Here is a 25,141-nt window from a genome sequence, read left to right as displayed (position 1 = left end):
GTCTTGGCTGGATGTTCTTGCTGATCTTCTGGGGAGGGGCCTGTTGCAGTGGTTCCCAAATGTCTTTGCTAGAGTCAGAATTGCCCTGCCCTTGCCTGGTCCGGGCTAAGTAATCTGCTCGGGTTTGCTCTTGGGAGCTTTTGTTTCCTGAAAGCTTTCCGTACAGCTTTGGACGATGAGAGTGAAAATGGCGGCCTTCCAGTCTCCGACCCGGAGGAGCTGAGAACTCAGGGCCCTGCTCCTCAGTGCGCCCCCAGAGAAAAGCAGTCAGTCACTCCCGTCTCCCTGGTCTCTGGCCGCAGTCTGTGCTCACCCATCCTGTGACCAAGCGTTTCTATCTCTGGCACCTGACTCGGTGTGGAGTCTTCAAACCCAGCAGATCTCTGCAGTGTGCCCCCGTGCTGCTCCTCCAAGGGGAGAGGGAGTCTCCCCGGATTTGTTGCTTGTTGGGTCCCTGCTGGAGGAGCAGTGGCCCGACTGTGTCGCCGATCACAGTTTATGGCAGCTCCGAGCTGAGAGCCCACGCCTCGATTCCGTCTCTGCAGCCGGCTTCCCTGCTTCGATACCTGGGAGCTCTGCCGCACTCAGGCACCACTCCCGGTCTTTCTCTGACCCCAAGGGTCTTGAGATCATATTGTCCCTTGAGGGTTCCACCCCCCACTTAGCCACTGGAGCGACGTTCCTCAGCGGAGCCGACTTCTAAAAGTTCCTGATTTTCTACTCCGCGGCTCTAGCACTTGCCAGAAGCGGCCAACGGAGGCCCCCTCCCCCGCCGTCTATCCTCCCGAATATCGCCTCGGATTCACTTCTCCGCACGTCCTACCTTCCACTGGTCTTTTTTCTGTTCGGAGAGTTGTTGCCGTTCTTTTCTTCGATCTCCTGTTGAGTTCATAGGTCTTCAGAGTGGTTTGATCCCTATCCAGCTGAATTCCTGAGACCAGATGAAATCCAGGTCTCCTACTCCTCGGCCATTTTGCCCCCTTCTGTAAGAGAATTTTATGAAAACTTATATGCCAACCAATTGGACAACCTAGAAGAAATGGACAAATTGTAGAAACCTGTAACCTACCAAAAATGATGTAGGAAGAAATAGAAAATTTGAACAGACTGTTTACCAGCAAGGAAATTGAATCAGTAATCATAATTTTCCAATAAACAAAACTGAAGACCAGATGGCCTCACAGGTGAATTCTACCAAACATTGCAGGAAGAATTAATAACTATCATTTTCAAACTATTCCAAAACAAAGGAAGGAAAACTTCCACATTCATTCTATGAGGCCAGAATTACCCTGATACCAAAAGCAGATAAAGATACCACCCAAAAATTGAAATTTTAGGCCATTATCCCGGATGAACATGGATGCAGAACTTCTCAATAAAATAGTAGCAAACCCAATTCAACAATACTTTAAAAAATTACTCATCGTGATCAAGTGGGCTTTATTCCTGGGTTGCAAGGGTGGTTTGATATTTGTAAATCATTCATTGTGATATATCACACCAATAAGAGAAAGGATAAATACCATATGATCAACTCAACAGATGCAGAAAAAGCATTTGGCAAAGTACGACATCATTCATGATAACTACCCTCCACAAAATAGGTTTAGAGAAACCATATTTCAACATAATAAAGGCCATGTATGAGAAACCCACAGCAAACATTATACTCAATGTGGGAAAACTAACACCTTTCCCCCTAAGGTCTGGAACAAGACAAGAATGTCCACTCTCACCACTTTTATTCAACATAGTACCGGAAGTCCTAACTACAGCAGCTAAGACAACAAAAAGAAAATAAAAGGCATCCAAAGTGGTAAAGCAATAGTAAAATTTTTACTATTTACAGATGACATTAAACTCTATATAGAAAACCCCAAAGACTCCCAACAAAAAAACTACTGGAACTGATAAATGAATTCAGTAAAATTGCAGTGTACAAAATCAATGTACAGAAATCTGTTGAGTTCCCATATACTAACAGTAAAGCAGCTGAAAGAGAAGTCAATTCTTTTTACAATTGCACCAAAAATATGATACCTAGGAATAAGCCTAATGAAAGAGGTGAAAGAACTCTACTCTGAACACTGTAAAACACCGTTGAAAGAAATTGAAGAGGACACAAAGAAATGGAAAGACATTCCATTCTCATGGATTAGGAGAACAAGTATTGTTACATGTCTCTACTACCCAAAGCAGTGTACACATTTAATGAAATCCCTATCAAAATACCAATAGATTTTTTTCACAGAACTACAACAAATAATCCTAAAATTTGTATGGAATCACAAAAGACCCTGTATGGCCAAAGCAATCATGAGAAGGGAAAATAAAATGGCAGGTGTTACGATTCCAGACTTCAGGTTTTATTACAAAGCTGTAGTGATCAAAACAGTGTGGTACTGGCACAAAAATAGAGATCAGTGGAACAGAAATAGACCCACAATTATATGGTCAATTAATCTTTGAAAAGAAGGAAAGCATATTCAATGGGAAAGGAAAGTCTCTTCAGTAAAGGGTGTTGGGAAAACTGGATAAACTACATGCAAAAGAATGAAACTGGCCCACTTTCTTACACCATACACAAAAATAAACTCAAAATGGATTAAAGACCTAAATATGAGACCTGAAACTATGAAAATCTTAGAAGAGAGCACAGCCAGTAATTTCTCTGACCTCAGTCATAGCAGCATCTTTCTAGGTAAGTGTCCTGAGGCAAGGAAAGAAAAGCAAAAATAAACTATTGGGACTAAATCACAATAAAAAAAGCTTTTGCACAGCAAAAGGAACACACAACAAAACTAAAAAGCAACCTATTCAATGGGAGAAGATATTTTGCAAATGACATATCTGTTTAAGGGTTAGCATCCAAAACATATAAAGGACTTATACAACTCAATACCAAAAAACCCCCAAATAACTCAATTAAAAAATAAACAAGACATTTCTCCAAAGACGACCTATAGATAGCCATCAGACACATGAAAAGATACTCAACATCACTCATGAAGGAAATTTCAAATCAAAACCGCGATAAGGCATTACCTCACACCTGCCAGGATGGCTAAAATCAAAAACTCAAAAAACAACAAGTGTTGGCGAGGATGTGGAGAAAAAGGAACACTCGTGCACTATGGGCAGGAATGCAAACTGGTGCAACGACTGTGGAAGAGATTGTGGCTGCTCATCAAAAAATTAAAAACAGAACTATCATATGATCTCATAATCACGCTATTGGGTATTTACTCAAAGAATAGGAAAACAGTAATTTGAAGGGATACATGTACCCCTATATTTATTGCAACATCATTTGCCATAGCCAAACTATGGAAACAGCTCAAGTGTTTCTCTCTTTATATATACCCATACATATGACAAAGTGGAAAATTGTTCAGCCATAAAAAAGAGTGGAATCTTGCCATTTGCGACAACATGGATGGACCTAGAGAATATATTGCTAATCAATTAAGTCAGTCAGAGAAAGATAAGTAACATATGATTTCACTCCTATGTGAAATTAAGGAACAAAACAAATGAACAAAGGGAAAAAAGACAAACTAAGAGACAGACTCTGAACTATAGATAACAAGCAGATGGTTACCAGAGAGGGAGGTGTGTGGGGGGAATGGGTGAAATAGTTGAAGGGAATTAAGAGTACACTTACCTTGATGGGCCCTGAGTAATATATACAACTGTTGAATCACTTTATTGTATACCTGAAATTATTATAGCACTGTATATTAACCACACTGGAATGAAAAATTTTTAAAGTGTGTGATGGTAACAGTAACAAGAAAATGCAGAGCTAACCCTTCATTTTTTTTTCAAGATACGAGTTCTTCAGCCGTGTTACTAGTTAAAAAAAAAAAAAAAAAGTTTTTGGCCAAAAATGATCAAGGCAGGTTTATGAAATTTAGATTCATATCTAATATCTCTTACAGTAAACTCTATCTTTAGCGTTTTTGAAATAAATAATAAAGTAATAAGTATTGAAATTGAATTTATGTATTGAATGTTCCAAGATTTTAAAAAATTAAAAGCTTATTCAGTCACCCACAAAATCCTGCTTAATAGTAATTGGTCTGGTATGATTTTTAATTTCTTTATGACTCAGTGTTGATAGGCTGTATGTTTCTGTGCATTCAACCATTTCTTCTGAGTTATCTAATTTGTTGGATTATGATGGTTAATGGTAACCTCTAGTAGTTTTTTTTTTTTGTATTTCTATTGTATCTGTTGTAATAACTCCTCTTCCATTTATAATTTTATTTATTTGAACCCTCTATTTTTCTTCTTGGATAGTTTGCCTGGAAGTTTGGCTTATTTTGCTTATCCTTTCATACATTAGTGTCATTGATCATTGCCATGTCTTTTTAGTCTCATTTATTTCTGCTCTCTTTATTATTTTCTTCTTTCTGGTAACTATGGGCTTAGATTTTTTCTTCTTGTTTCTACAGCCTTCTATCCTTTAAAGAAGTTAGTTGATAAAATGAGAACAGTATTTCCGCAATCTTTTATATTAGTTCACATATATATATATATATATATATTTTTTTTCTGGTGCTTTTCATTTCTTCGATTTTACGAAAGTTCCTGAAGGACTTCCCCTATCATTTCTTGTAAGTCAGCTGTGGTAGCAATACATTCTCCATCCCTGTTTATCTTGGAATGTCTTTATTTCAAATGATAAGTCAGCAGTTATACTGATTCTCAATTGTTTGTTATGAGTGATTTTTTTCTTGCTGCTTTAGATGTTTTTTTTCTTTTTTTTTTGTCTTTGACTCTAACAGTTTGATTATCATTTGTCTAGGTGTGAATTTCTTTGTATTTATCCTACTTGGGATTTGTTGTGCTTCTTGAATGTGTGGATATGTAAACTAGTTATTTTCCTAGAATTTTGGAAGTTTCTGGCCATTATTTCTTCAACTATATCTTGTTTCTTACATTCCATGTATGAGTGAGATCATGGTATTTGTCTTTCACTGACTTATTTTGCTCAGCATAACACTCTCTAGCTCCATACACATCATTGCAGATGGCAAGATTTCAGTCTTTTTATGGCTGAGTAGTGTTCCATTGGGGTGTGGGTGTGTGCGTGTACTGCATCTTTATCCGTTCGTCAGTTAGTGGGCATTTGGGTTATTTCCATGGTTTGGTATTGTAGATAATGCTGCTGTAAACATCAGGATGCCTGTGTCTTTTTGAATCAGGATTTTTGTATGCTTCGGGCAAATACCTAGTAGTGCAATTGCTGGATAGTAGAGTAGTTCTATTTTTAACTTTTTGAGGCACCTCCATACCGTTTTCCAGAGTGGCTGCAGTACACCTGAACCCAATATTACACTGTATGTTAACTAACTGGAATTTAAATAAAAACTTAAATATATATATGTGTGTATAGAGGTATATGTGTGTATAGAGGTATATGTGTGTATGTGTGTGCCTTTTATCCTGTTCTTCTTCAACAAACATTATATTACCTGTATATTGATATATTTTATATTATTCCAGAGGTTTTTGAGGCTTGTTAATTTTTTCCCATGTTTTTCCCTTTGTGCAGAAACGATTGAATAATTTCTATTGGTACAGCTTTAAGTTCACTAATTCTTTCTCCTTTTATTTCAGATCTGCTGTTGAGACCCTCTAGTGTATTTATTATTTCACTTAGTATGCTCAAATCCAGAATTTCCATTTAGTTCTCTTTGTGTGATTCCTGTATCCTTACTGAGAATTTTTATTTGTTGATTCATTATTGTAACACTTTCCTTTATTTAAACACAGCTTCCTTTAGTTCTTTAAACATATTTATATGTTTAAATGTTGCTTTGAAGATTTTCTCTGCTAACTCCAACATCTGGGGACACTCAGGGACCGTTTCTCTTGACTAATTTTTTTCCGCAGTATTGGTATTCCTCCCTCGGTTTTTTTTTTTTTTTTGCCTATGGTGCATTTTTGGGGGGTTAAATTTATAATACTGTAGGAAGAATAAATTTTGATGTTTCCCCAATTCAGGTTGCTGGTGTTGTTAGTTTAATTTGTTTTTTCTTTTTTCAGTGACTTGCCTGGGCTAAATCTGTGAAATATGTCTCCCTGTGATGTTTTGACACTGATGTCCCTTCTCCAATTTTTTTTTCATTCTTGTTTTTATTTAAACCTGGATTCCTATAAGTTGCCCTGTTCCTGCATAGCTTAGAGTTAGAGAAATGATTGTACAGAGGTTGCACACAGATACTTTGAGCAGTAAGGTTTATGTCTTCTGCAGATGGACCTGTGTGGGTAGAGAAGTACATGAGGAGTTCAGGTCATTTGAACTCCTCTTTGGATTTACTTTGTGTTGGGTTCTTTGTGTCTGTTTGTGCACATGCTACTTCAGGTTAGCCTGGAGTCTGTGAATAATTTGGAACTATTTGGCATGTTTGTTACTTGAGTCAGGAATGTATTGAGTCGGGGGCGCCTGGGTGGCTCAGTTGGTTAAGTGTCCAACTCTTGATTTCTGCTCAGGTCATGATCTCAGGGTTATGAGATCGAGCCCCGCATCGGGCTCCATGCTAAGCATGAGAGATTCTCTCTCTCCCTCTGTCCTCATCGTGCATACTTCTCTTTCTCTCTCTCAAAAAAAAAAAAAAATGTACTGGATCAGTCTAGAAGAGCTGTCAGGTCTTGCTGGAAAGTGTCACTTTCACAGACAAGGTAGTATGCATGATGCATAGGATCTACTCCACATCAAGTGAGCTCCCTTCCATGATGTAGTACAGCTTCTGGTCCTCACACATTACCCCATGCCACACTCTGGCAGAATCTCCATAGCAGCTGAGCTGGGGGCAGATGGGAGAAGCCTTGAGATAATAATACCATCAACTCTTAGTGTTCCTATCTGAAGTTCAGCAGTTTTCTAGTAAGAAAGTTTGTCACATATATTTTTTAATGCCTTTGGTGAAGTTCCACAGTTCTGAAAGCTTATTTTTGTCCATTTTATCCACCTTGCTTTTTAGGGTGAAGATTAGCCAACATCCACACTCAGCCATAAGAGGAAGTCCCATAATTTTTTTTAATGTAGCTCATCAACCTTTTTATCTTCTTTGAAATGATTCTTGAATATCAAAAAGTGTCACACTGTGGCTCTAATTTATCATGTACCCAGCTGCTGGAGTCGTCTTCCTAAAATATTCTCTAATTTCTTCATGTTACCTCTGTGTTAACCTTTGTGTTACCTACCCCTTCTGAGCCAAAATTAGGCAAGATGGAATTTTTGGTTATCCAAACTGTATTTGTTATCTTGAGCTGTATGTTTATAGTTTATATGGATTAATTGAACTCACGTATGTCCAGGTCACCTAACATTATGTCAGGGTTAAATTTCACCAAAACAGCTTCAGTTTCAGTTCTGTGTTACTTAACCTCAAGTGTCTGACTTAGTTTTTCTGTGTTACTTAACCTGAAGTGTCTGACACATTCCTATATACTTTTCTCATCAGCCAGAAAATAACTATCTCTTACCAAAGAGGTGATTCTCTTCTTCGGTCAAGGAAAAGGTCCTTATATCCAAATATACCCAAAAGGCATCTATCTAGAAAGGATGATTATTTTAATGCCTTACTACACTTTTATTCCTGCTAATACATTCCCAGAGGGACTCACACCAGGTTATAAACTTTTAAAATGTCCCTCAAGCCCAAATCCTAGAGTTTGGGTTACTCATGACTCTGCTTCTGTATGTGAGCTCTTTTTAGAGCATGAACACGGTCATGTTAGGTTTAATTTATCAGTAATAACTAATACCACAAATGGATGGAAAAACAAAACAGCCAGGTACCAGGCTGATATTACCTTGAGAGTGGCAATGTGGTATGGGTTTTAGGCGAAGCAGATATGCCTGTTACTACTTTCTGGCTTAGATCAAGTCATTGAATTTCCTGACTCACCAATATACCCCTTTCTGAAGTGGGGATAATACTGCTTCTCTTGTAGGGTTGTGATGAGAATTAGGACCTAGCATGCAAAGAACACTTAAAAAGTGATATAGCCATTATTATCTACATAATTGTTTGTACATGGTTCTATTTATTTTACATTCTTGCAACTGCATAAAAATGCCATGCTGGCAGAATTCCTAGTAAGAATTCCCTGGTGCTGAATGTCTCAATTTGAGTCTACTTGAAGTTCTAGTTTTGAGGTTCCAAGTGATGTTACTGAGTTGATTCTAGCTTGATTTGTTTAGACTGATACTAAGCAATTAATTTAGCTCTTGCCATTTTAAATTAATTTAGATGAAATCATCCAGCACATTATCACGGAGTGAGATACCTATAAAGGGTGAGATGCTTGGTATTGGTAGGATTATGCCTGAATAAATTTGTACTCTATTACATAGTTAATTAAATGTGCAGACATCAGCTTATTGTCTACATAATTGATTTGGAAGCCATAATTCTTGTTTTCTTTTTTTCTTCTTCTCCTGACTTACTGTGGATCTCTAGGTAATTTCAGAATCTGTTGATTGCCCTTTTCACAAGTTTGTGTGAATTCTTCCCTTTTCTTTAAGCAGATTATGAGGCCAGGGACCATGATTACTGTAGGAAAAGGTCAGATAATTAGGTTGACCTGGTTATGGTAAAATTTATTTTTTCCCCAAGTACTTTCAAAGCAATAAGCCTGTGAATAGATTCTACCTAAATCTCCTTTTCACAAAACTTTCTGGAGACGGTACTGTTGATCATCAGAAATTTTCACTGGAGGATCTACCAAGGTTGAGCACTATCTTTGCTTCACTGGGATTTTAACAGGGAGCAAGGCTGAGAGGTCACTGATTCAGCAAATATTTGGACCACACAGTATTTTTGTCTTAGTCATCAGTGTATACTTACGGTCACTATGATTCCAGTTCCTTGCTGCATAAGTAATGAACATGTGTGTATTTTGCTAACTCTTAAAAAATCTCTTTTGAGTAGAGTGAAACTTTGCTCCAAAATAATTTGTGGTGACTTGAACTACAGCAGTGGTTCCACCATTTGCACTAATTTATTTGTTCTTGTGGTTTGTGTATCTATCCATTTACATATATATTCACTCAGTTAGCTCTAAACTCTCTGAGTTTGGTGGTGAGACTTTAGCTTTTTAAATAGATTTTTTTAAGGGTTGCCTGGGTGACACAGTCGGTTAAGCGTCTGCCTTCAGCTCAGGTCATGATCCCAGGGTCCTGGGATCAAGTCCCGCATCAGGCTCCTTCGTCAACAGGGAGCCTGCTTCTCCCTCTCCCTCTGCCTGCCACTCCCCCTGCTTGTGCTCTCTCTCTCTTTGACAAAAAAATAAAATCTTTAAAAAAAAATATTTTTTTTTAACTTGGAGCCCACATTCCTAGAACATCGTCATGATGTACTTACAGGACTAGAAATGATGTGTTTTAAATGCAAATTACATAAGTGGGCCATTACCTAGAGTCTGGAGAGGTAGGCTGTTATCAAAATTGTGACTGATAGATAGGTTTGACTTTGCAGTTTTGAGAAGCTGGGGTCTAGATACAGTGAACCATTAGTCGCATGTGTGATTTTTAAGATACCTACATATTGAGGCTTAATTCATAGCAGAAGTCTCTCCTCTGGTTTTATTTTGAGTGTTCTGCTTTCAAAATATCATGTACTTGTGTTCTCACCAACAGTGGCTCCAACTCAGGTGTGTGAGCAGACTTGACCTGAGATAATATTCCTGTGGTGATATTAGAATGGGAGAGGTGATGCATGATGGAAAGTCAAACTAGTTACCTCTAGATTTGCATTGACACATTTGAGTCATGTGAATGTTAAAATTATTGTAAAAATAAGATAGGTTGATGTATGTACTATTATGTTTATACATTGTATAAAAAGATGTGTGTCAATGGGCAAAATGAACACTGAGCAAATCCTGGGAAACCCTACTAATTCACTTGGGATTTTCCTAATGAACTGCTGAATTGACAGAGTTACGGCTGTGTGTAGTAGTGATTTACACTAATTACTAGTCATTTAAACCTGCTAATAGATCCTTCCCCACCTGGACCTGTGTTGTCAAGGATGCCAGGTGGAATGACTTGAGTTTTTTTTTTTTTTTAAGAGATTCAAAGGCTTTAGACCTGGGGGAACCCAGACATATCGGTTTCATCTGTTATAATTACATTTAGCCTTGTATCAAAAAGCTGATCTAAAAGAAGTAGTTTATATAGGATAAGTATTTCTTTCTCCAAGGCAATTTCTTATTAACCTTTGGTGCAAAGTGGGATGAAGTGATAAAGAATATGACAAAAAAACACACAAAAAACCCCCCAAAAAACCCAGAAAAACTACCCAGAACTGTGAACTCCCATGGAAAAGTGTGAAGGTCTTGTAATAACGACATTGTCAGGCTGGGAATATGGTGAAGTGTTATCATTGGAGTTCTGAAGACCTGTAAAGAGGAAGAAGTCAACTAAGATTTTTCTTATATCCTGCTTGATATTTCTTTTTACAGTATTTCATGTAAGTGGGATACAACACCATAATTTTATTGGAATGGTAGAATATAAGTATATGTTTTTAAAGAATATTATTCCCCATCTGGTAGGTGAAATTTTTGTCTGGTTCATGTTTCTACTTGGCAACTTAAAATAAAGAAAAACAACTTTATTTTTTGGAGAAGATACAGTTTGGTACCTCCATAGTTCATGGAGAAGTTGATCCTCCGTGGTTATAGTGCCTTGCCAAAGGCCACTCAGCAGATGGGTGGCTGAGCAAAAACAAATCTGTCTCAACCTCAGACCATCTGCTCCACTCTAAAATATACTGTCTTCACATTTCTTCATAGAAGAGTAGCTCTTATCTTAATTTACATCTCTGTGATTCTGAGCTTTCTATCTGATTTAGGTTTTTCTTAAATTAGGCCGATAAAATCATATTTTATTGGCAATTTTTTGGTTTATAATGCATTGATTTTCTTATTTGAACCTCAGAAACAATTCTTGGAAATATGTTAAGTATTTTGCCACTTAACAGATGGGAAAGCTCAGACTGATTTACCTGAAATCCCTTGGCTAGTTATGCGCTGGATCTGAATCCCATGTCCTCTGATGCAGTGACTTACTCATTTTCCTATGCTGTCAAATTATCAAGATTGAATACCCCATTAATTTTCAAAATATATTTTGAGATGTCTGAGTTACCCTGTAGGTTATGTGGAGCACATTTAAAAGACACTGTAAAAAGGTAAATTAACTTGTCTTTGTATTAGAAATCTAGGACTGCTAAAACAGAAACAAAAGTAGAGATGTGTCTTCAGGGCTGTAACCACCTATATCCCTCTGTGCAGATTTGCTTATTTTTCCAGCAATAGATGGACTCAGAGCTGGAGGTCAACTCAAGGAAACAGTGAACACCTTCTTTTGTAAGTCACCACTTTAGGTTGGTAGTGGTGATTGGGAGGGTGAGGGTCCAAGTTGAATAACAGTGTTATATGGCAGAGAACTTGAACCAATCTTTAGGAGGAATATGGTATATCTAGATTCTCTAGCAGTCATGAAGAATGAGGTAGATATAGATCTAATAGACAATGATCTCTGAAAAATGATCTCTGAAACGTATTACTAATTTAAAATATGTAATTTTTACAAAGTGAGCCCATTAATGGGAAAAGCCATTCTATATACTCGTATATGAGGATATGTATGTAAATGCATAGAAAAAGACCTGAAAAGGTGCACATCCAAAGGTCATCAAACTCCAATTGGTGATGCCTGGGAGGGAGGTTAAGGGAGAATAAATATAATTAAATTTGGAAAGAGAGTTTTCAGTTTTTCGATATTGTTTGAATTTTCAGTAAGGAAAATGTTTTTATTTATGTGTGATTCAAAAACAAGCATTTTCCATAGGGGGAGACCTGGAAATGGATATTGTAGGCTAAAGGAGGAAAAACATGAGCAAAGGTATGAGGATGTTAAAATAGAGTGGTTAGTTACTATGCAGTTTTTATATGTGATAACAAGAGAGATGATCTGTGACTTATGTAGTCGCATATTATCAGCTGCAGTTCAGTTAAGGTAATGGCATGTTTCAATAGGTTTTTAAGTGGGTTAGGTAGATATATCCTTGGAAGCCAAATGGTTTGATGGATATCTCAGTTGGAAACCTAATTGATCTCACAGTCTTCTCCAGTGCGAACAAAGCCAGATGCAGTGTGTGGTTCTTCTTGAGAATTTTTTCCCCTTAAGTCTAGGTGATCGTCAGGCAGAGGAGAACAATGACCAGTGTGTATTTTAAATGGAAGAAAAGGTACATAGCCAGGCTGCTAGCTTAAGGTTTGTTGTTATTGTGAAAGTACATGTCTCGATAACATTGGGGTTCTATCCACATGAAGAGTATGGGTAACCTTTTGTCTGCTTGCTTTGGGTACTATTCTGGGCAGCCTAGGTAGACATTTAGGCAGAAGCACTTTCTCTGACTTAATTTTTCAGGAAAATAAACGCCATTTATAATGTATAAGAAGCAGATATGCATATGTGCTGTGCTGTATTTCTTTTACATTCTGACGTGGTCTCTTTTGAAGCACTTAGTAATGTAAAGCATATGACCTAAGGGTTGCTTTTACAATTGACGCTCATTGTAAGGGCAAGCAACGTTTTTTCATATTGAAGTTGGAAAACTTAAACTTCTCAGTTATAGTAAAACTTGATTGAAAAAATAAAAGATGAAGGACAAGATGATAGCTTGCAATTGTTTGTGAGTTTGAGCTCTCCAGAGGTTTATCGAATGTTACACTTTATTTCTTGTGCCTAGTGTTAGGAGTCATTTTGATTTTTGGCCATTTAGTTGGTTTTTAATGATGAATGAGACCCTTTCCGCCCCCTCCCCTGACTAAACTTTATTTCTGGGAAGTGGGAACAGAGGCTTAACATAAATGCCATAGTATGGTTTAGCTGTAAAATGTTTAAGGTTATTTGAAGAAACACTCAGCTAAATTAAGGAATACTTTTGGTAGTTCACTGTAAAAGGTCACAAGTTAGGGTAATGATTCTGTTGCCTAAAATAACCAGACTATTTTTCTTTAGAGCAAAACAAACAGATGATACTAGAGAGCTCTGATGTATTGTTTCATATTTTCCTAAAAGGGGTAAACAACATTTTCTTCCTGCTCAGCTTTTCTGTTACATCTGTGTGTATTTTGAGGAGGAGAATGGCAAAGTGAGAGGGAATAGAGGAAGAATAGGTCAGAACAAAGTGGGTTGAGTCTCTGAGAGACAGAGCTGCCTCTGTAGATTGTTTATTTACTCTTGCTAACTCCCACTATCTGGAAGAATATCTTGTAACAAGCATGTCAGTCTGTGGCAAAATGAAAATGGTGTGGCAGGATTAATTCATTCCAAATCCATGTGGTTTTCAAGGATCTTTAAAATAAATGCAAGCTGGTATAGTGATCCATATTTTAACATTTTGAGCAAAGTGAAGCATGAAACAATCAAAAGATATCCAGTACATAAACTTTACCAAAAATGACCTTTTCTTGACAATACTAGAACATTTTGGATGTTATGAACAGGGTCATAATTGATTTGTGTTTTCAAACACTATTTCTCCGAAGTAGATTCCGTTTAAGAATCAGTTTTAAGAAATGAGTGGTACTTCATTAGTTGCCACAGAAAGAAATGACAATATACAAACCTAAGGTTAGTGGCTCCCTTATTTTGAGTTGTTATGTTCTTGACACTGTGATAAGCTCTTGACTTACATTATCTCATTTATGTTTCTCTAATGGTATAGTTATTATAATTACTATATCATTTTCCAGGGAAGGAAACCAAAAATAAGAAAAGTTAGCAGGTATTAAGTGGTGAGGCCAGGATTATTGCTTAGGTAACTTTATAGAATCCAAGTTCTTAACTGTTACATTATAGTCATTCTGAAGTAATTAATGGATACGGGTCTGAAATCAGTCCGGTGGTGCCCTGGGAACAGTTCTCATAGATTCCTGAGAGCTATGTGTTACATATTTAGGAATTTTGTGAGCTGATGTATAAACTTTGACTTTGAAATCAGTTATTTTTGTCACAGAAATGGGCAAATGCTACAAATCAGGGCATTTTTTGTTTTGAGAAATTAGTTCACTAGCATACCATTTAATAACATAGGATTCTACTAGCACTGTGAGTATAGCTTCCAAACCCTCACATTTTAAATGGATAAGATCAGAATAAATGCTTTGAGTATCAGATTTTTTACCCCGTAGCATTTGTCTTGGTTTGATAAATTGTAATTAATATAGTTAGAACTGAGAAAATTAAATTTCAAAGAATTCATTCCTAAATGTCAAAGTAGAAGAGAGGTTCTTTCCTAGCTTCCAGTCCTTTATCTGAGGATTTTGGAAAGAGAGCTCTTGTCTGGCTGACTGCAGATTATGAAGGCAGTAGCTGTGCCCAGATCTGGGAGTTTGTTTTGACGACTAGCTGAGATAGTTTGAGGAGGAATGGAAGGACATTTGGCTGGGGTCACAGAAGCCCAAGACAGGAGGATGGAGGATTCCAGCGAGGGAAAGTTCATTTAAAAAATAAAACAAAGCAGAACAAAACATGGGTGCCAGGAAGGTTTGTAGGGTATGAGTAACCCCAGTGGCCAAGATGACATGTTCCTTTCATCCACAAAAGAATTTTAATTCTGGAACCCTAGCTCTTCATCTTGCCTTGAAACCATAAAGCATCCTTGTCTGCTGATAAGAATCATTCTAGTGGTAGTGGTTCAATTTAATACATATTTAAACATTGAAAATTGTAATTTTGATGCATTATATCAGGTTATCAAATTTATCCTCCTAATGTTCTTTTTATGAAGAAGATATTGTCTCACTTACATTCAGTGTTTAATGTATTTATGATGTTCCTCTGTTAAGAAAATCCTCCTTTGAGCATCTTCCCAGACCCAGTTGGATTGCCTGCTGGATCCTGCTTATCTAAAGCAAAAGCCTGCATGAATGATAATGTACTTGTTCCTGATTGGGGTAGTTCTAACTCACCGGGTAGCTATTACCCTGTTTCCTTCACCACCTTGATAGTTACCTTTTGGGATTTTCAGAACTTATGGGGTTATTGATTGGAGTGGCAGTTTCAAAGGAAGGAAAGAGAAGGGGAAAAGTATGATTGAGAAAAATAATACATACATACATACACCCGTCTGTCCGTCCATCCATCCCAGGACAGAGCAGAAAATCATATTGCCACAACTCAAGTTAGAGGCCAAATATGTATCCTACTTGAGTAAAACAAAGTAATGGTTTTCTTTCTGGATGAAGAGAAGCCTGTGTAAAAGGCTTTTTTGTACCAATTCAATTTTCTATTTATTAATTTCAATATTAGTTTGAGGCAAGTATTTTTCTACATATTTTTTAATGAGCTGGCTGCATGGTAGATTAGAACTTGAGAGTCCAAGAAATCTGGCTTTTTAATACTGCCTTGAAAAATTTAGTTATTGTGACTTTTGGAAAGTAACCTAACTTCTCTGTTTTCTTGTCCGCACAATGATAGTAATAATCATTATAGACAACCACAGGAGGTACTGATAAAGCTCTGAGTGCAACGCCTAGGAGAGTAGGCACTCAATAAATGGTTAGCTCTCGTTATCCATAAATTCAAAAATGGATTAAAATGTGTGACCGGAATAGATAATATATTTTGATGATTTAGGAGCTGCTATTAGAGAATTGCCAAGTACTCTTTTTTTCTTCTATGAATGAAACTGATATATAATAAGGTAAATTGGGTCTGATTGCTTGATGGTGGTGGTGGGGGCAGCAATGATGGTCATCTTTTCCTCTTTCCACACAGAATGTTCCCCCAGACCTCTCCATCTGCACCTTTGTGCTGGAACAGTCTCTCTCTGTCCGGGCCCTGCAGGAAATGCTGGCTAACACGGTGGAGAAGTCAGAAGGGGCAAGTACTTAATTTATGTATACTTGTAGTATTTTAATGAACTCTTTGACGGTATGAATGGTTTCGTTCATAGGTGTTGGAGGTTTTCTTTTTGCTGAAATTAAGTCAATGCATTTTACTTGTGATTTCCTTAAGTTTGACTTTCTGCTTTGTCCAGCAGACCTGTGATAGCGTAAAGAACTTAAAAAAAAAAAAAAAAATCCAGCCTCAAGGTGATGTGTGTCATGGAACCTCATGCTTATGTCTGTGGTTTAAAACAGAATCTTTCTTGGAGCAATTTGTGTGTTTTCTTACGTTTTCAGAGCTGTCATTGTTACTATTTTAATTAGTTGCTTTATGCATGGCTATTTGTCATTAACCTTTATTTCATTTTCAAATGCCTCTAACCATGTGACTATGTTCTAAGCTTCTTTATGGCAAGTAAAATTTCATGGCACTCATATATTTTAAGTAATAAAATTATGGCAATATGGCTTTAATCAATTACAGTTTTGCAAACATCTAAGAGTTTTCTTCTGAAAATTGAAATTCTTATTCTGTCCCCTAATGATGACATTTTTCTTTGAAATCTGATTTGGTAATCTAAATTTTTTCCATGCTATAACTTGATATGACTGATTTCTGGGCTACTTTTGTTCTTAACCAATTCATTAGAGTTTAGAATTAAGCAGAGGATGGATGGCCAAATTTTGGTTTCTTGTCTTTTGTTTACTTATTTTTTTGTACTATAATTACTGTAGTGTATGTTTTAAATGAAACTTAAAATTTTGTCTTACCATTATTGCACTATGTCTTACTGTTACGGTTTTTAATCATTGTTCCAGTTTTGATAGGCCAGAGCATTGAAAAATAACACGTAGCTCCACAGAAAATGAGTGATCAGTTAGGATGTAACGTATTTTCATTAGCCTTCTAATTTTGAAAGATTTAGTTTCACACAAAATTTAATTGGTTTCTGCATTAATTCTAAATTCATTTTAAATGTTAATAGTACACTAGTATCAAGGAGAAACTTTAGTGATTTTTATTTGATATTAGAATAACAACTTGTTTTATGAGAGATCCAAATATATGTGTTTTAACTTTTCAAGTTAATTTTTGGTTACAAAAAGTTTGAAATTACTGTATTAAACTATATAAAATGTTTTTTTAAAATTTCTGTTCTTTAATCCAAAGCTTTTAGAATAGGCTTAAATAGAAGTAAAACATTTCTCAGTTCAGCTAGTCATGTTTCTACATGAAATAACCTCTTCTGATTTTTAAACATTACTGAGGTATGTCAGCTTTGAAATTCAAATCTGTTTTTACAAAGAAAAATCATATTCTTTTGCCTAAGCATCCAGGAAAGTACGTATTGGGTCATTTTACTTTGTAGATACCAGCTTATGGATGAAATGGACATAAATTTAATTTTTATATTGCTAAGCTAATTTTTCTAAATTTAATGACTTTGAAAAGATGTTTTATCCCCCTAAAATCATGGAGTTTACCTAGGCAAGCTCTAAATTTCCTGTGTGTCTAGGAAGTGTTAGAAATACGGTTTTAGGAGTTATGCTTTTAAGATATTTATTAGAATTTCTGCATCCTCTCCCTCATATTCTTATTTAGCTATATTTTATTTTGACTTGGTCCCCATCTACAGGTTTCTGTCAGTTTCTGAAGTGGCAATTTATGTGATGTGTAGAACACCATGTTTTAAAGCCCAGCATAGCTACCATAAGGTATTAATTAGAAAATGTAAGTTGAGAAGAATCTGCTACAGGGAAGGGACATCTTTCATTGAGCTGAATGTCACTTTTAGATGAGTAACTTTTAAGAGGAAACCGCTGTCCAATAGCTCAAGGGGATCCTATATTTTGGAGAAGGAAAGATACTCTCCTAGATCACAGAGGAGTTTCGATTATACCCTGAAATGATACTCAAAATATTTAACAACTTTGGCACAGGTGTCAATTAATCAGAGTGGATCTCAGCTATAATGCTAGAGGCTAAGTCCTGGAGAGATTTGGGGCTGGTCCCAGTGATATGGGGGTATCCTGGGGTAGCCCTGGGGTGGTCAGAGGTAGGGAACACTTGGGATTTGGTGCCATGACTATTTACCAAGGAGGAGAGAAGATCTCCACCTTACCAGCTGTCTTAATTGTAATAGTGTAAGATGGCTAGGTAGCATGTCTGATCATATGCTGTAGTGGATGCTTTTCGCACTTGTAGGAGTCAAGTCTTTTGGACTTTATTAGGTATCCGTACCCTCATAACTAACTAGTTCTGCTTTGAATTCATTCTGGGAACCTATGGCCACCTTGACGTATGTCAAGCAAATTGTCATCTCCAACTTAATAAACTGTGGACAGTAGATTTGCTTAAACAAAGATCCACTTTTACTAAGAGGAAGTATATCAACAGAGTAATGGCGATTTTCATGAAATCATTTTTTTTTTCCTTATAAATCACCAGTGTATCAAAAAGAACCTCACGTATTACCCGATTCCCTAACTTATTCATAATCAACTTTATTTACAAAGCCTTGTCCTCTTTTAGAAAAGTAATTCTTTCGGGCGCCTGGATGGCTCAGTTGTTAAGTGACTGCCTTCGGCTTGGGTCATGATCCTGGAGTCCTGGGATCGAGTCCCACATTGGGCTCCCCGCTCAGCGGGGAGTCTGCTTTACCCTCTGACCCTCCCCCCCTCATGCTCTCTCTTTTCCATTCTCTCTCTCTCAAATAAATAAAATCTTAAAAAAAAAGAAAAGTAATTCTTTCTAAATTCTTTGTGTAATTCAGTAAATTGCATAATACTATTTAATGTCCAAAATGTTGTCATATGCACATAACAATACGAACACACTTGATGATAAGGAAAAAATTCCATCTAGAACTGTGCCTTTTCTTTTTGTGGTTAACCTGTTTTGCTCATGTTTTTGGGTCTCTTTAAATAAATGCATGGTTTTCATAAAGCTTCAGGAAAGTAGCGAGAAATTCCCAGCATCACTTGTGCCAAAACAAATCAAGAAAATTACTGATAACAAAAAGATTTGTGTAAGATGAAACAAGGAAAAATATTACCTAATTTATGAAGTTTTGATTCCATTAAGTTGCTTATTGTGACCATTAGTAAAATAACTAATATGTTTGTGGCATAGAAGCATTCTGAAGGATTTTCTCTAAAGGGATTTTCTAAAATGTCTGTTTAATAAAAAAAAAAATGTATAGTAAGGCAGATCTAGATCATATGTATATATCCATTGAATATCATTTAGATTTTATTCTTATTCAAAGCATTATCAATATTAGAGGCTAAGACCCATTTATCTGAGTAGCTGCTCTTAGAACCTTTAGAATTTTGAGGGTGGAGATAATACACGTACAACAAGGAGAAAATGACCACTGGAGCAGTGCCTGTCCCTGGGGGTGAATTTCACCTGGGCTTCTGTACATGGGCATCCTTGCTTCTGTTACTCCTGTCCTCTCCCTGGGTTTATGTGGTTCTGTGTAACTTGTCTGTCTGTGAACCCACATCTGTCTTTCTTTTCTCACTCTTCTGATTGCTGGTTAGAGAGCACGGGGCCAATAGCAGGGCTTTGTAGAATTAGAGAAATACTTTAGAATACCTGCTCTGCCTTGTATTCACTCTGTGGCTTTGGGGAAGGTAAGTCTTTATCGTCAGGTTTGGTGATGACGCATGTAGTCTATTGCTTGTATGGTATATATTTAACAGGGTCCGTTATTATTATTCTACTTTTTTTCTCATCCCTGTATGTTCCACTGGTAGGACCGTTACTGATTTCTGACTGCCTTTTCCCTGGCCTTGGCGTAGTCCTCCTCTGCCATCTTGGCGGGTCCAGTTCTCTGTCTTCCTTCCTCCAACATCCCACCCTACTTCTGGCACATGGTTCTGCCATTTTTTTTTTTTTTTAAAATAACATAATGTACTATTTGTTTCAGAGGTACAGGTCTGTGATTCAACAGTCTTACACAATTCACAGCGCTCACCATAGCACATACCCTCCCCAATGTCCATCACCCAGCCCCCCCATCCCTCCCACCCCCCTCCCCTCCAGCAGCCCTCAGTTTGTTTCCTGAGATTAAGAGTCTCTTATGATTTGTCTCCCTCTCTGGTTTCGTCTTGTTTCGTTTTTCTCTCCTTTCCGCTATGATCCTCTGTTTTGTTTCTCAGATTCCTCATATCAGTGAGATCATGGTTCTGCCAGTTTAACGATGGCATAATTATGTTAAACTATAGAGTCCCACCGTTGTAGGGAATAAAGTTTAATGATTTAGGTGATCTTATCCTTTGGACTATTTTACTAATGTTAATTCACAGACCTTTTGGATGAACACTTTCTCCACATGGTTGTATTTTTTTTATTAAGGTCTAGTTGAAGGATTCCATTTTATAGGAGCACAGTATGAAGTGAGAGGGCACATAGTGTAGTGGAAAGAACTTTTGTTTCTGAAGTCCGTGCAGTTTATTGAAAAGTCTTACTTTTTCAAATAATTTTAATAATTATCATTTGTTGAAAAGGCATTGCCTTTTTTTTTTTAATGCCATAAGTGTATCAAGTGGCTTACTTGTATATTGTGTTTTAAATTTGTAACATTTACTGGCCTTTCTGTCTTTTGGTTTAGTTGTTTCTGAAAGAAGTCTAAGACCCTATCTCTTGGATTTGCCTTGTGTCCACTTGACTCTATTGGTTCCTTGTTGTTTGAATTTTATAGCTTGAACCAAGAAAAATTACCTAAAATTAAACCAGTATTTGCCCCTTCTATCCTGCTCTTTGGGCAAGTAGGTTGAAATTTATAATTTAGGTGATTATGATTGGTATCATTAATTAATTTATGTCCGATTTTCCTCATTGTAGGTAATTGGTAGTTTACTATAATTGAAATTATAATAATACTTTAAGTATCTATAACATTCAGAATGTAAAATATTAGGAATAAAATCATTCAGTTCTCATCATTTATTTAATGTAAATTTCTTGAACATTTATAAGATATACTTTAGAAGGGTCTTTAGATCGGAAGATGAATAATGTGATTTTTGTCATTAGTGGGTCCACAGTCTAATGCAGGTATAGAAAAGCAATTACAGTTTGATGTGTATTACCATGTAAGTATATACACTTATAAGCACAATGAAGGGATTGGGTATGTGGAACTTGTCATTGCTTTGAATTTTCTTTGGACTTTCTCCAATCATTTCTAAGACAAGCAGAAATAATACTAAAAGTATTAATATAAAAATTATTTTAAATTTTTCTCCAAAGAATAATTTGATCTCATTAGGCTATTTTTTAGAATTCTAATAGAAAACCATACTTGATAGGAGGATAGTGCCTAACATATCTAGAGATATTCTTAAAGTGGTTTTTATGTCTCAATTTACTAAAATGGTTTATTATTTTATATGAGATCCTAAGACTGTTCCATATTTTTAAATTATATACTGTTTGTAATTAAAGGTACAAGATACTACAGTGATTTAATTATCAATAGAAAAATATACATCAGACTCAGACATGTCCAGTTTTTATGAGAAATGAAGTTCTAGAAGGCAGAGTATTATTAATACAGCTCTGTCATTCTTCTAATAAAACCTCTGCCTTTTTGAAGCATGTACTCAGAATATCAATGCATCAAGAAAGCTGCTGGCTAAATTTACTAGTAAGCGAGTCTTTTAAAAATACATTTTTTAAACACTGAAGCACCATAAATGAGTTTCTAAAAAGCACCTTTATCAAACAGTGAAGCACCAATTTCAGGCACGTGATTGCATCTACGATCATTTCATATAAATACAAGAGCAGCAGATGAAGCAGGTCAAGAAGACCTGTGCAGATTTCAGAGCGGTGTGAAGCACGTGGATTCTGGAACAAACTCACTGAGTTCAATTCTTGGTAATCTTAGGAAAGCTGCTTAATCTTTCTCTCCCTCAGTTTTTCATTTATAAAGAGAAACCGTTATATCTCCCTGATAGTGTTGATGTGAGACTCTAATAACTTAATGTAACTAACGTGTGCCAGCCAACCCCTGCACCCAGGAGACACTACGGCTGTTAATCATTATTCTCGGGATTTTTTTTGCCTGGCTTTGCTTGCACAAGCTCCTACCAGACCTGACTCTTCTGGAGGAAGAACTCTAAACTTTGGGCCAAATCTTAAGATCAAAACAAATAACAGCAAACCTCCTAAATACCTGCAGGCTCTGGAGGGTTGGGCAAAAGCAGGCAGATTCTGGAGAGGAGTCAGACTCGGAAAATGGGATCGATGTGGATGAGTTTCCTCATTTTTAAGGCTTTTAGCCTGACAGTGGACTAGTCAATGCTGTGTGGCAGCTCAGACTCTGAGAGAATACCCGTCGTCTCCCTGGAGACAGAATTCGGGGCCTTGGGAAAGTCAAGGAATCATCCTGAAAAAGAGAAATCCAGAGATGGGGACCCCTAAATTCTGTGTATAAACTGCCTAGCCTCTTGCGGGTGCTTAAACCATGTGGGGGGGGGGCAGATGTCAATTCAGACGCCATTGCTAAGGACAATACTGGACTGAGATTTGTGCTGTCACCCAGCATCCTCCGGTATGAGTTTCACCAAGTTAATTATCTGTTAAAACAAATCCCTCCACATTCTTCAGAAGTATGTAGCAGAATCCAGAATCTTTTTTTAAAAGATTTTATTCATTTATTTGAGAAAGAGTGAGAGAGAGAGGGAGATGATGAGCAGGGGGGAGGGGTAGAGGGAAAAGCAGACTCCCCGCTGAGCAGGGAGACCGATGTGGGACTCGATCCCCGGACCCCAGGATCATGACCTGAGTGGAAGGCAGATGCTCAACCTACTGAACCACCCAGGTGCCCAGAATCCAGAATCTTAACAGCTTTAAAAGACAGGATAAAATCCACGATTGTTTGACATGGAAAGAAACACACAAATGGGATCCAATCTCAAGAGAAAAAACAACCAACAACATCCCTGAGATGATCTTACCAGACAAAAGTATAAAGAAGCTTATTATAACTATGTTCAATGAAATAAAAGATTCCAATACTTAGAAGAATTTTTCAAAGAAACAAAATGGAATTTCTAGACCTGAAAACTACAGTATTTGGAAAGATCACATAGCTAGCCTGTGGTATAACTGGGGTACAAATCCATGTCCTCTGGACTCTAAAGCCTTTGCTTTTAAGCTCTTTACTATGGAATGTCCATGTAATAAAAGTAGTAAAGGAGCCTGAAGGGATATCACTATTAAAGCAGTAGGAAGATGAGAAGCATCCTTTGGAAGGCTCTGGGAAGATAGATATGGTCTGAGAGATGAGGAAAACCGGGAGAAAGGGGTCACAGAAGCCACATGTATTGGTTTCTGTAGCTGCTTGTAAAAAAATTACCGCAAACCAAATGGCTTAAGACACCATAAATTTATTATCCTAAAGTTCTTGAAGTCAGAAGTATAAAAATTAATCTCAGTGAGCTGCGGTGAAGGTGTCAGCTGAACTACATTCCTTAGAGGAGCTCTGGGGAAGCGTCTGTTTGCCTTGCCTTTTCTAGTTTACATTCTTGGTTTGTGGCCCATCCTCTGTCTTCAAAATGAACTACATACTACCATGTAACAGTCACAGATTCTGGGGATTAGAATGTGGATGTCTGTGGGGTCCCATTATTCAGCCCACGACTTCTGTGATGTAGTTCGAAGATGTTGTTGACAAGCTCAGATGAAGATCAGAGTAATCTAGTTGAATATGGACTGAAAAGGGTACTTTCTTGTAAACCAGTCAGTGTTATTATCAGTCATATATATATTATATATATATATATAATATATATAACTGGTATCAACTCATAGATATTTAAAAGACTTTATTCTCTCAAGAGTTTTTTGAGTGTTCAGTATTTGTTGGATATTCCAGAAGTGAATCTTAATGTTTCTTTCATATCCTTATTCTTCTGGTATTTGGGTATATGCCTAGTGGCACTTCATGTTAAAGACATTTGTTCAAGTTCTTGGGCAGATCAGAAATTAAAAGAGTTAATAAACTCACCCTGGTTGAGTTTTATTTCCATGTTCATTTGCTTTCCTTCTCATCAAAGTAAATGGGATAGTGTGGTGGGAAGATGAAGGATTAAATAACCTTGCTTGTGATTCATGTAATATAGATTATGTTCTGTACATTATTAAAAGTCAGTTTCTCAGATGGCTGAGCTAATGCCAGTCTCACTGGAAGAAAGTGAAGTTAACTTAAACACATGTTGTTCATCCATTTTTAAGTATGTTACTGCTCTGCATGTTCTAAGTTTCTGTTAAAATACAGAATCAAATGATCAATATTACACTTTTAAATATCGTAGCAGTAGATACCTGACTCTGAAGAGACCAGAGCCAAAGACTGAACTAGGGATACTTTTTAATAAAAATAATACCACACTCACAATTTTTATTTTTGCTTCAGCAAGATGCCTGGTTGGAATATGGTTGGGAATAAATAAATTTTATAAATATAAATATGGATACATATATATGTCCTCATTTGTTTATTTACTTGCTTGATTAATTATATGTTAAAAGTAACTTCTTTGGCATTAGCTGTAGCGACTTTATTCTAGACATGTCTCCTGAGGCAAGGGGAACAAAAACAAAAACTGTTGGGAGCACATCAAAATAAAAAGCTTCTGCACAATCAACAAACAACAATCAACGAAACTAAAAGGCAACGTATGGAATGGGAAAAGATGTTTCCAAATGACATATCTGATAAAGGGCTAGTATCCAAAATATATAAAGAACTTCACACCCAAAAACCAAATAATCCAAAAAAAATGGGCAGAAAACATGAACATTTCTACAAAGAAATCATACCAATGGGCAATAGACACCTGAAAACATGCTCACATCACTCATCAGAGAAATGCAAATCAAAAGTACAATGAGATACCACCTCATGCCTGTCAAATGGCTAAAATCAGCAACACAGGAAACAACAGGTGTTGGCAAAGATGTGGAGAAAAAGGAACCTCTTGCACTGTTGGTGGGAATGCAAACTGGTGCAGCCACTGTGGGAAACAGTATGGAGGTTTCGCAAACAGCGAAAAATAGAGCTACCCTATGATCCAGTAATCACACTACTGGGTATTTACTCAAAGAATACAAAAACACTAATTCTAAAGGGATACATGCACCCCTATGTTTATAGCAACATTATTTACAAAAGCCAAGATTTGGAAACAGCCCAAG

General features: G+C 36.8%; 1 protein-coding gene across 1 annotated transcript in view; it reads left to right on the top strand.

Annotated features, from left to right (window-relative positions):
• RYR2 (ryanodine receptor 2) overlaps positions 1-25,141 on the top strand; it is a 728,853-nt gene that overhangs the window by 255,767 nt on the left and 447,945 nt on the right. Inside the window, exon 3 of the mRNA XM_073878937.1 lies at positions 15,818-15,922. Coding sequence (XP_073735038.1) covers positions 15,818-15,922 — 105 coding nt within the window. The remainder of the gene's footprint in view (positions 1-15,817; positions 15,923-25,141) is intronic.

Source organism: Callorhinus ursinus, unplaced genomic scaffold, assembly GCF_003265705.2.
Source record: "Callorhinus ursinus isolate GAN/ISIS: 27379988/994484 unplaced genomic scaffold, GSC_fseal_2.0 scaffold32, whole genome shotgun sequence".
In the NCBI taxonomy this organism is placed as follows: domain Eukaryota; kingdom Metazoa; phylum Chordata; class Mammalia; order Carnivora; family Otariidae; genus Callorhinus; species Callorhinus ursinus.
Note: the sequence above shows the minus strand (reverse complement) of the source record. Positions and strands in the feature narration are given on the sequence as shown.